Source organism: Haliotis rufescens, unplaced genomic scaffold, assembly GCF_023055435.1.
Source record: "Haliotis rufescens isolate VD_foot unplaced genomic scaffold, xgHalRufe1.0.p SCAF_44, whole genome shotgun sequence".
In the NCBI taxonomy this organism is placed as follows: domain Eukaryota; kingdom Metazoa; phylum Mollusca; class Gastropoda; order Lepetellida; family Haliotidae; genus Haliotis; species Haliotis rufescens.
Genome location: NW_025964157.1, coordinates 78,758 through 92,396, shown reverse-complemented (window position 1 = coordinate 92,396; position 13,639 = coordinate 78,758). Strand labels below are relative to the sequence as shown.

The 13,639-nt window shown below is 41.4% G+C and overlaps 1 protein-coding gene across 3 annotated transcripts in view; it reads right to left on the bottom strand.

The window, feature by feature from the left end:
- LOC124136023 overlaps window positions 1–7,969 on the bottom strand; it is a 211,957-nt gene extending 203,988 nt beyond the window's left edge. The window contains exon 1 of one of the 3 annotated variants that reach the window (XM_046501762.2): window positions 7,782–7,969. Coding sequence is in view for 1 of the 3 variants with exons in the window: in XM_046501761.2 (XP_046357717.1) it covers window positions 47–242 (196 nt within the window). In the remaining 2 variants the exon portion in view is untranslated. Of the gene's footprint in view, window positions 1–46; window positions 1,334–7,781 lie in introns of those variants that run through there. The other 2 variants (XM_046501767.2, XM_046501761.2) reach the window with 2 other exon arrangements.
- Window positions 7,970–13,639: the final 5,670 nt, after the last annotated feature.

The window sequence follows — 13,639 nt, the reverse complement described above, 5'->3', positions numbered from 1 at the left end:
ATTTAAGTAGGTATCACTCTCTATCCCTTGTATGCTGTAAGCCTACCTTGATCAGAGGAGACCGGGCTCTCGTCCCATATGACGTATAGGGGATATCCAACTGTCTCCACGTCCTGGAGGGACCTCAGTCTGGGGGAGAGGTTCACCAGGGGTGGGGCGCGGTGCCTCCGGGAGACCACATGAGGACCATGGTGCCAGTTTCCGGCATAGATCTGAGAGTAGCTCTTCACCTGTTTCTCCATTATAACGGTTTATCCTTGTTGTGCACTCAGTATATCAATTATATCCTTGTTGTGCACTCAGTATATCAATTATATCCTTGTTGTGCACTCAGTATATCAATTATATCCTTGTTGTGCACTCAGTATATCAGTTATATCCTTGTTGTGCACTCAGCATATCGCTGTCATATCATTGTTGTAAACTCAGTATATCACTCTTATATCCGTTCTGTGTAATCGATATATCATAATTGTTTTCAGATGATTCAGTAAAAAAATGTTATCTCTTCCAATATAATCGTCAAATCAGCACATTCAGAATGTACACGGAATATCCATGCTATCCTTTAAAATGTGCGTAGTATATCGATGTTATCATCCTTTAAATGTACCCATAACACATTGTTATCATTTACAGAGTATATCCCTTTCTCACTTACAATATATCTATCCTGTAACATGTAATCAATATAGAATCTGATCTGTGTTATCCGTTATCCTTCTCATCGTACTCTATCACAGTTATCCTTGGTTAACAGTTATCCATCAAAGTTGTCAGTTTAACACTCAACTGTTTCTGTAGGTAGATATACACGATATATAACTACGTTACCCAAGACACAACAAGCTTGCCTGATGCAGGGTTGTCAAAATGACACCGTTATGTTAACAGTTAACTGTTATGTTAACAGTGTCCATCACAACAATCCACGATATAGCTTAACACCAATCACTGTACACACACACTCTGTAATGATGGCTATCACATCCTCATCCACCAAACGACATCAGTTGTCTTCTTCACAGTTAGAAACTGTTATCCTAACTAAAAAGCTGTTATCCTCCTCTTTATCCTAAGCACAGACCCACCATCGTCTTCACATTGTTATGTAATGTTTCAATCTTCGCCGTAGGTATTATCCAGACAACGGATACCATCAAACACCTGACTGACAGTCTCTCACGGCTTGGCGGAACGTACAAGCCTGTCCAGGGTGTTGTTCATACCAGTTATGTATAAGTAACACAATGTAAACACGGAGCGAGGGGCTCCCTGTGTCCGGAAATCCAATTGGCTGGCTACTGAACGTGCCCGCTCCACTAACCAGAGCGTTCTCACTTGCCGCGGGGGTACAAAATCCAGCCGGGAGCGTTTCTACTTCTGACGCACATCAAGCGGCACGGCAGTGCACATGATAACTCCCATCACATAATTGTATTACAAGTTGTCGAATCTGATATGACACTGGCTTTCATCACAAGACTGAGACCTCACAAGTTTTGGAGGTTGCCCGTAGGTGAAAACTGCTGATCAGGTCGGCCGATTGACCAGAAAAGTCCATGACCTAACTGTCCGTTGGCAGCAATTAATCGCACATATTTCTTCCATTTAGACCTGTCAGGTTGTGAAATAGGTTTAGGGCAATGGTGTGATTTTGTAATAATACATATGGGTCTATACGTATTGTCTCCAGGGCCGGATCATGGTATTATTAAACATAAAAAAATGTCAATTTGGCATTTTTTACTTAAGTCTGAGAAGGTGAGTACATGCACTCCTGTTTGTAACAGTAAATCCATTAGTTATGAAATGACCCAGGTGGCGGGATTGACGGGAAATAGATTTGCTGTAGACCGATTTATACCAGATTGACAAGTAAATGAGAGCGGTTCTTTACCCGACTGACAGGCATGAGCTTAAGCTCTGGATTGAGCATGTCTGAAAACGCTACGCGTTGGTTTGAATAAACTCTTGTGTGAATGCGTTCTGTACCTCTCGTGTTACGTCTCTCCCGTCAAGCGACAGAGCGGGGCGTGAAATGAGATCTTGACTATGATGAGTTGCATGTACTAGTGTGTGCATACATACATGTATCTCTCCCTAGTATTTAGGTTCGTAGTAAGCCACTGCACGAACACGTTTAGGTTTCTTACGAGAAAGTATTCACGGGGGTGTTTTAATCAATGTTATTATAGAAAGCATCACGATCTGTGTTGTCAGCAAATTCGAACATCATCATCATCATCATCATCGTCGTCGTCGTCAGCGTCGTCATCATCATCATCATCACCACCACCATCGTCATCATCACCACCGTCACCATCACCACCGTCATCATCGTCATCATCATCAATATCATCATCTCATCACCATCATCATCATCATCATCATCTCATCACCATCATCATCATCATCACCGTCATCATCATCATCATAACCATATCAATACTAGCATAAGTATCTTGATTGCTACCATCCATTTATTATATTTAGTATTTTTATCATTATGATCCCTATCATTATATTATGGGGATAGCGTTCACGCGTCACACTCAAGGCCTGGCACGATTCTCCACATGGGTACGTCGTGATATTGTTGGTAAATTGATAAAAGCGGCGTTTAAACTCCTTCACTCATTACTGATTCATTATTATCCTCATCATCATCATCATCACCCGTCACCACTACAAAAATAACAACGAAGATAATAATGTTTGCATATCTTATTTTGATGTTGCTGATCTTTTTGTTATTATCTGTAAGATACCGAGAATACTGTCACCAGCAGAAATGCTCGTTTTTACTGTTCTATTAAGCGAACAGCGATGCCTGTAGCCTGTTATGACCTTGTGCGATATGATACAAGCACACATGAGAACACGGTCCGTGAGTAGCGAGTGTCACTAACTCCTACAACCCACTGGTGATAGGTCGGCGTTATCCCATCACCGCATCTCTTGACCTGTCTCCCTCATATCCTATTGTGACAAATGTCGAGTAATCTCCTCACACGGGACATCCTTAACGCCAGCGTGACACGAACACTTCCTCCATTGTTGTGTTCCGAGTTAGAATAGGTCCCAAACAACCCAAGCCTGTCGCACTAGGCGATTTAATGGGTCCGACTCGTTTGATTGCGTGTTATCGTAACCCGCCGGCGTTGCTCATATTATCAATCACTGGTTTGTCTGACCTAGACTTGATTATCTACAGGCCACCGTCATATAGCTGGAATATTGCTGGGTGTGGCGTTAAACAACGAACAAATACACAAAACATGGTTTCAGTCCTTTGAAGGCAATTGCTGTATATAGCATTAAACCGACTAGAAACGACCATACGCTTTGTTAGCAGATAACTCAAATATCCATTGATTGACTCATCATTTAATAATATATATCTCACGGACGGGTGTACACCTGTGTACATCGAACAGATTACACACAAAGTAAGACGATTAATCGTTTAAACGTTGAGAAGACCGACCGGAGCGTTTACAAAATTTACTAACCATTAACTGGTTAACAATAGATGTTCTCTGTGCTTTAACTATTCAGCTAAGATTGGAATTCGTATCATCATCATAACAACCACGCCTACAGCGTGGCGTCGCCTGAGTCAGATCGATGTTAAAAACGAACCAAATTTTACATTTGGTTTTACAGGTAATATGAGGTTGGTTTGTTGTTTAACGCCGCACTCAGCAGTATTCCAGCTATATGACAGCGTTCTGTAAATAATCGAGTCTGGACCAGACAATCCAGTGACAATCATGAGCATCGATCCCCACAATTGGAATACGATGACATGTATCAGCCATGTCAGGGAGCCTGACCACCCGATCCCGTTAGTCGCCTCTTACGACAAGCATAGTCGCCTCGTACGACACGTATGGGTTGCTGAAGACCTATTCTACTCCGGATCTTCACGGGAGAGAAACATGATGTAATTATATTGAGACGATCATGGTAGAAAATAGATCAATGCACAATCGGAATTATTTAGTTGGAGTAACTTCGCTCAGTGTAGTTATGTAACAGTAGTGATCTATGTCAGCCTTCTTATTCGGATTCGGAGTGGATAAACTAAAGGACGATAACGTAAGCATCTATTAGGTTACACTATTTTCGATATGAGTTAAAAAGATACAGTGTTCCAAATGCATTTCAACCGAGATCTGTTTTATTAATAGTTGGGAAAAAATGTTTTAAAATGATTTTGTCGTTGCATTTTGTTTCAATGTATTCAAATAATTCGAGACATTATTTACTTCTAATATAATGCATTGCAGACTGCTCCCGTCTTCCATTAGGTATGGCCATTCTTAACTTTCAGAACTTATTGAACTTTTTTATTTCTCAAAACCACCTCAGGTGGTACAAGCGCAATGTATTATATATTTGACATTTAATATTGACAACGAGAGGGTTATGATATCTTAGATCACATTTTCGAACATATGATTGATATAAATATGGATAAAGATTTCATATCATTCAAATTGGATGAACAAAATAGGCGCTACAAAGAGAGCATATTTTGCCAATGTAAATACTTTTTAGTCATGTACAGATTTCTGTCTTCTATGAATGCCTATCATCGAAAATTTTAATGGAATTCGTCGGCAATAGCTGGTGATTTACACCGTTTCTTTGTTCCCATGCCAACGGCTTGTTTCAACACGAAGAAAATGATTAGTAGTTATATAGTTAGGTCTCTTTAAAATAGGGTAAGAAATCGCTTTTGGGCACGTTTAATTTATTTGGTGAGAGATGGAAGTTGTTCAACAATTGATAGTGATTACCTTGCGAACTAGCTCAAATATCGCTTCTCCATTATAAGGGACTACATCCTTCGCACCCTTTCAACAGTTATGGCAATCAATTCGTTATAAAAATATTGAGGTTCCAAAAATACTTCAGTCAAGCTGCAATTATTAAATAACTGCTCTCTACAGAGCCAAGAGTACACAGTCGAGTTTGCATCACGATCATGAAGTTGATCAAGGTAACATCATTCAAGGTCTTAGTAGAGCTTTCAAAACGTTTTATGGTTGACACGTGGTGGAAATTTCTAAGGTTTAGGCATCAGTGACAAACGATATGTCCGATGCAATTCCCTATTAAGACTTGTACCATGTGTTCCCGTGTTTTGATCAGGTGAACAATTTACTTGCCTTTGCATGTGTTTGTTCCGTTGTTACTTAATATAATCTGCCGGGCAAAGTTTACAACCAAGATTGATTGTGGCTAAAATGACAAAAACAGGAAATTGGTATTCGATGGTGATGTATTTGATAGTCAATTCAAATTTCAAGTTTTTACTTTCTTTTGCCCGTCATTTCAAGACACGCCTTGTGTGAGTGAGTGAGGTTTAACGCCGCTTTGAACAGTATTCCAGTTATATCACGGCGTGTCTTCAATAGTCGAAGCCGAAGCCAATAACTACTTTGATGAAATCCAGGAGCACGAGAATGGTGACGATAAGCCACGGATCAAATCTAGGATTCGAACCCCGGACCACTGGTTACATTCCGCATCCTTAAATCCATTAAGACAGTACCTGAGAGTACCCGGGTTGGAATAGCTCCCCAGCATCCGACGCTGGTTGCAGAGGCGACTTAATCGTTCATAACGTGTCATGGAACCCCGACGGAGTGGATCGCTGCTCATGATATCAATCACTGGTTTGTCTGGTCAGACACGTAATTTACATCTGCCGTCATATAGCAGTAACATTACTGATTGTTGTTTTAATCAACAAACAAAAAAAGCATTCAGACAATAGTTCCTCCCACGGCAGTGTACGCCCCCAAACCTGATCTGCACTCTCTCCGGGACATTAATTACATCATTACTCGAGACAGCGTGACGCACCATTGCAAGACGGGGTATGCACTAAGGGCATAATTTTCTAACTACAATTGTATTCAGTTTGGCAGTTTTTATGTGAAGGAGGCTCGCATAATTCTTGGTAAATTCGATTCGAACATTTATGCAATTGATTTCCGGTCTATTCTGACCGAACGGAGCAATGAATGTAATTTGTAGTCGGCTTCAAATAGAAATAAAATCGGGAAGAGACTGCCACTGAACATCCCGGGACGGTTGCTTCATCAGGAATTTGTTTTGGTTAATATCTACATTCCACCTACATACATTGTTGTATGTAAGTAGTTTTAGTATCAATATTAACAATAAAATGTAAAATATTTGTAGTAATTATCAGTGGCAGCCAATGATTGAACTGATTGTAAAAAAATATCCATTGCTGTCGTGATCAGATTTGAACAGCTTCGGTGGGAGGTAGTGGAATTTAGAGTTACCTCCCCTGGTAGTTTACAAACATTGCAGGCTCGATCGTTCGAGACGTTTCGGGATGGGGAAGTTTGAAGTAGGCTTGCTGGACCTGTATAGGAGTAACAAAAGAGCAATTCTAGGCCTGTTTCTTGTCTACTTGCCAGGACCGAATCTGAGCAGGCAAACCAGTGGTTGACAGTGTGAGCAACGATACACGTCTTGTAGACAAAATGATGCACTGTCTGCCAAATCACACATTGTTACCGACACTTTGAACAATGTGGGTTATGGTGACCTATTCTACCTTGATAGCCCTACAGGTGTGCCTGTTCTTAACCAAACAGGTTATAAATATTCGTCATTGAATATATAATGTGGGACTGGGATATAACGTCAAGGTGAGATATATTACAGTATACCGGCTAATGAAACAAAGTTTTGTTTGATGTAATTCCACACGCAACAATATTCCAGCTGCTACGACGGCGGCCTGTAAGTAATCGAGTATGAAACAACTAATCCAGTGATTGATAGAATGCAGAACTTCTAAAATGTGAGCGATCAACCAAATCACCAATACTGATCACTCCGTCCATTTAGACATCTCTTAGCCTGCTTGGGACCTATTCTAACCCGGCATCCATTCACACATTACAACCATCACATTCCAGAATCGAACCAAAGTCTTTGCAATAACCACTAGACTTCCTACAACCCTGAACGTGAGGTTTTTTACGACATCACAAATGGTCTGTACCCTCAAGGTCATATCAATAAGGAATACGAAACTGCATCGTCACACACAATTGATTATGAATATGTACGAATCCCCTTGAGGAAAATGAAAGAAAAACATGTTGACGCATTGCAAATGATTCCGTATAAAACACTACAGGAATATATTCATTACTCTTTGACACAGTCGTGGAACTGTAACACTATAGGTCATATTTCCTGGTACCCATCATACGACTAACTAAACCGAAACTAGAGAGTTTGGGATAAACATTACATACAATACAATCTCAGAGAGGATAACTATCTAAATTACGTCGAGCTATCCACACTTCGAGATAAGAGATGTATTTTAAGGTCATGGAGCCGGTAAGGAATTTACCCTGGCCATTTAGTGCCATTGTCCTAAAAAGTATACCCAGATCCCGAAGACAATGAAGTCTGAATTCAAATGGTAAGGTTATCAATCGGTATGATCTTGTTAAGCAAACATATTGCAACTTAACACGAATGCAGGCGATTATTACATGTACACTACTCAAAAGAAGATAAGGACCGCTCGATTATTTAAGAGCATGACAGATGAAAGACTATGAAAGAATTAACTTCTTTTGAGTAGTATATGTTTCTCCGGCAATACATTGTGCTGACACGCCCGTAATATTTTAAGCTGGGATACCCGGATAACGAGTATTAGACATCGGAATTCAGCGTTATTGAAATATTTCAAAAATGTAACTCACGTATTAGTGTGTTCCAATCTCGAGGACAGCCATGGCGTCTGGGTGTTGACAGATGATGTTGTGTGTGTTCATGTGGTGATTACAGGGTCCAACAGGAGAGAGAAGTGTTTCGTGGGCTGGGTGGTTGATGTGCCGGGTGGAAACATCTGATCCATGTCGTGGTTTCAGCGTTTGAAATGTCATTGTGCTATTGTCATAGTTCATGATAACATGTGAAACTCGGTTTTCTGTATGAGTCATTCAAGCTTAACGCCGAGCCGCGTAATTATGCAACAATACCTACGACGGTGATAAGTATAGAATTACATACATGCCGGGAGACACAATCTTATCGAGTTATCTACTGAAACAAATAGGGTGGGCCGACATGGCGATGTTCATTGTGCCAAGCAGAATATTTAATGTTCGTACAAAGTATTTTGCGTTGAAGTTATGGCACACAATGTATGTAAACAAAACAAAATGTTTTTGTGAAAGAGCAAAAATAATGAGTAAAATAGTGTGCAGGAGAGTTTTGTTTGTTGTTTAACGCCGCATTCAGCGATATTTCAGCTATATAGTCTTGCAACAAATTTTGCAAATTACGTGATAGAGTGTGGCATGTTTGTGAAATTTGTGGTGCTGAATTCTAAAGCAGGCCGTGGTATGACTTCAAATTTAATCACAACAAACAAATACTGCACAGTGCACGTACGTGGTACATTATTGTGTGCATATGCTTGTTTGTTGTTTAACACTGCTCTCAGCAATATTCCAGCTGTATGACGGCGGTCGGTAAATAATTGAGTCTGGACCAGACAATCTATTGACTGACACCATGAACATCGATCTACGTAATTGGAACACGATGACATGCATCAACCAAGTCAGCGAGCCTGACTACCCAATACTATCAGTGATCTTACAAATATGGGTTGCTGAAGACTAATTCTAGCCCGAATCGTCACCAATCTCATTAAAATCAGATCTTAGTTCTTGCTACCGCTAAACAAAGATCTGAGTGAGTGAGTGAGTGAGTGAGTGAGTGGGTGGGTGGGTGGGTGGGTGAGTGAGTGAGTGAGTGAGTGAGTGAGTGAGTGAGTGAGTGAGTGAGTGAGTGAGTGAGTGAGTGAGTGGGTGGGTGGGTGGGTGGGTGAGTGAGTGAGTGAGTGAGTGAGTGAGTGAGTGAGTGAGTGAGCGAGTGGATGGGTGGTAGGGTGGGTGGTTGGATCAGTGAGTGAGTGAGTGAGTGAGCGAGTGGATGGGTGGTAGGGTGGGTGGTTGAGTGAGTGGTTGAGTGAGTGGTTGAGTGAGTGAGTGAGTGAGTGAGTACGAGCCCTGTTGCCTAATATTGTGCGAAGTTGCGTGCCTGTGATAGTGGGTGATAGTGGGTGGTTTGCCAATATTAAGTTTCTAGGTTTGTTATCACTATGCCAGTGTTTGTGGATTTCACCAAAATGGTAAACGTCTAAGACCTGCATCACTCCCGGCTTTCCAACATCACGTTACTTCTCCGAAATATACCTGTAGAGGTGTTCAAAGCGGCGTTGAACCACACTCACTCACAGGCCGTGAAGGTCATGGAACAGTTATATTAAAGTCGTTATCCCGCTACAGCGGGTGAGTGAGTGAGTGAGTGTATGGCGAAATCGCCAGCAATACTCCAGCTGTATCACGTGTCATGACGCAAACGTTACCATCGACTCTGGACCCGACAAACCAACACTGAATATAGAAGCTGCAATCAACGTTATCGGGGCACAAAATAACATGCAATCATGACCGAGAAAGACCACCCGATCCCCATTGTAGCCGTTATTTCGACAAGTATCAGGTATTGGTTACCTACCCTGAAAAAAAAATCCTCAAAGAATCAGCAGTCAGGGGCTGCGAGCGGTTATATTTAGCAGTGAACTTATAGCGCATTCGTGACCAACTCGTGTTATTCCGAGACAAGCAGAATAGCGACTCGTGCCCCTATCGCGGCCATCTTTGCGACTGGGTTCCGTCTAAGCGCAAACGGGCATAGCTAAAAGAATTCACGTATATTTCCTCCATATATCATATATATTCCAGATGCTATTCGGGGTAAAACACATCGGGACTTACATTATTATACAGTATGGTTGAAGACCTTTAAATGTATCATGGATATATTTTTAAATGCAAGACATATGTAAAATCAAATATTGTTCTAAAGGGATTCTTTGACTGAAGTAATTGAAGTCATACGCGCATTCTGATTGGTTTGTCGTATTTTCGCACATACCATTCATCGATAGGGGGACGAGTCTTCTTGCAGGTTACGGAAAGGGGCGAGAGGTGACGAATGCTTATAGCGCTTATGAGCGGTGGGGTAGCTTAGTGGTTAAAGCGTTCGCTCGTCACGCCGAAGACCCCGGTTCGAATCCCGACATGGGTACAATGTGTGAAGCCCATTTCTGGTGTCCCCCGCCGTGATATTGCTGGAATATTGCTAAAAGCGGCATAAAACCAAACTCACTCACTCACTTACAGCGCTTTGCAAATACTACATCCACATGACAAGGACTGGTAATAAATGTCAGCCGGACACGTTGCTAAATATAGCCTGAATATAGTCACATGACTGCCGAGGCTTACCCGGATAGTAATCACGTGATCAAATGTTTGTCGCCAGCAAAATGGCTGTTTCTTGAAAAGCACCTTTTGCAATTTTTTGACATCACTGTAAGAAATATTTTTCACTGGGGATTGGCTTGTTTTCGCTTTATAAGTATTAACACACTTGCAGATAATAATCGCGATATTTCGTGATTTAATTTCAAGGGGCGAGGAAAACAATTTGCTCTTCTTTAAATAAACGAAGGCCAACTTATCCCGGTTTCCCAGAGTCAACTTTAATATATAAATAACTATATATGAACGAAGAATTGTATCATTTGTAAGTTACACGGTCTTTCTATGCATATGCCGCGCAACCAAATGACGAAGTAATTGAGCTTGAAATGACCCAATCGTGTGGTCAGGCTGCCAAAAATGATCCATCTTTCCTTTGAAGTGGCGGTTGTTGTCAACAAGGCGGAAATATACGCCTTCAGCCGCCTAACCGTGAAACAGAAGCTGTGGCGTTTTTGAAGCCCTGTAATGAACTGCCGCCTATGACAAATTTACAACGTCGACATGACCTGATAGGTGTCAACGTGACCTCGTTTTCCGATATATTTTCTTCCGATTCCGGCGGTAACACGTACACTAATGCCTAGTATCGTCCATTCCACATGTTCAAATCAGCAATGTACAAGCAACAAGACCACTTCCTGTCAATCAACTGTCAGATTATGTTTTCGCCGCAATCATTTAACCCTTTATCCGCACAGTTACGGATTTTATTGTGAACGAGTTTGCAAGCTCTCTCTGCGAAGATTTGAGAGCTTCATGCGACTCTTGATCAAAGGGTGTTTTATCAGGGTTCCAACATCCAAGACATTTATAAAGCTTTTAAAAGGGTTGCAGGCCATTTCCGAATTTGATGCATCGGTGACACACATTATTTTGACTTGAACCACAAGTTCCCGTGTATTTTTCACGTGAACAATTGACTTGCCTTTGCATGTGTCTCTATGAGGCAGGATACGCTCACCTTTTTGTGAATATCTAGTATCATCACTATTTGATAATGATTCATAAACACATGCTCATGATACAGTCGGGGCGGTCGGGTAGCCTAGTGGTTAAAGCGTTGGCTCGTCACGCCGAAGACCCCGGTTCGATTCCCGACATGGGTACAATGTGTGAAGTCCATTTCTGGTGTCCCTCGCCGTGATGTTGCTGGAATACTGCTAAAAGCGGCGTAAAACCATACTCACTCACTCACTCATGATACAGTCGTAATCGTACAATGGACTCTTCTCTTAGAAGATTACGTAAAGGGTTTTATAAAAAAATAATTGTATAAGGATATAACCTCCTTTCCGATGATCTGAATGATGATCTGAATGTTGATCAATACGGGAGATGAAGCTGACTTTGTTCCGTCCAGAACAACAACTTGAAGGTTTTTTTACTTTGATTACATTTTTTATCAAACACTTAGTTTAAAGGTCCATGCTCCACTCAATAATGTATGGAACATTGTATATGGATGCATGTCGCCTCAATGCCAGACTGTCTGAAAGTACCACAGACGCTGGCATGTTTATGGCTGTAGATATGGATTTAACTATGACCCTGTTGGTCTGTGAAGTGTCGGAACGACCGTAAACGTCAACGTGCTTAACGACCTCCTCGGTTATATAGACTCGATCAATTTTTCTGTACGGTATCTTCAGAAGACCGTCATGTTTGCATGTTAAGTTTAATAGCAAGTTTTTATGTATCGCCCTTGAAATCAAGTCATATAGTATATGATTCAGGGGACGTCAATTACATATGATTCAATGCATATCATTCTGAATATGATTCAGTGATCATTAAATAATGTATGATTCTAATGCAAATATGTTTTAGAGAACGTTCAAGCATTACATGCGTGAGGTGGGGTGAATGGCGTTTTACGTTGCGTTCAACATTAGTGCACTCACATAGCTACGTGCATGCGTGTATGCGTTTGATGGTGTGTGCGGGCGCGTGTATGCGCGCGTGCGTGTGCACGTGTTTGTACGGGCGTGTTTGTGTGTATGTGCTTGTGTATATCCTTTCACTAATCCGGACTAACTCCCGCTATATAGTGAGATACCACGCCACATTTTAACATGAATACCCCACTCAGACACAGTATACTGACTCCGATCCAACCAGTCCTTGTTTATCCTTGAATGTCGGGCACCAGGCTGGATATAATCATCAATAAACATCATAAAAAATGTTTTGTTCATATATGTGATGTTGCTGTATGACTAATAGTATTTCTCTCATACAGGAAACGGAAGCTGACATTTAAAGTATATCTGATTACTGCGATAGACCCTTAACTGCTTCTGCACCCCCATTAAACCCTAAAAGCTAAAAAAAACCCATTATAAATCACCACAATGAATTCCAAGGGGGGGGGGGGGGGTGGGGGGGTGGGGGGGTGGGGGGGGTGGGGGGTGGGGGGTGGGGTGGGGGGGTACGCCTCTTTCTCATATCAGGGATAAACATGTTTAGCTCTAAACACAACCCCCAACATGTTAAAACCTAAACATGTCAAAATCATGGGACAAGGTACGTGTTTAGCTTGTGTTTGGGGTCTGAACCCATTTTCAGTATTTTGTTCCCGCCGGATCTCGTTATAGAGAATTGAATTCAGAAATAGTACTGTTCTGATAAACCGGTTTCAGTGTATTCAAAAACAAACACTTGATCGGAGCAATGGAATCATGCTGAGTGAGCATTAAATGTCATGGTTTCCTTCGTTAAGCAAAGACGCCTTTTTGTCAAACTTAAGTCACAAGCCACAATTTAGGAAGCTAATGATCTGTCTTGTGTGTGAAGTTGTGGCTTCACAATAGCCTCTATCGCTGTCCAACACATGACCAATTACTGGAGGTTCTGTTTGAGTGACTGGATGACCACAGAAGACGCCAGAGGCACCGTGGGGTCAACTATGAAGAAGTTGACGGGCCAGGGGGAGATTACCTTAGTTGTTTACTTGGACATTGAGAAGCATTGTCAACTCTGCAAAAACATACAATCTAAGTAAGTGGGCTATTCATTGGTATTCATCACTGATGGTACAGCATGTATGGTGCACTCATGCTTGACGACATGTTGACAACATACGGTTCATTTGTCAGAAAACATATAAGGGTGGTTAGGCTCGAGCAGATTGACAGTCCAAGTACATTTGATTATAGTTCCACAAACACCACTGTGTGTGCCTTATTGTTGAAATCATATTGAGTATGACAATAAGTTCA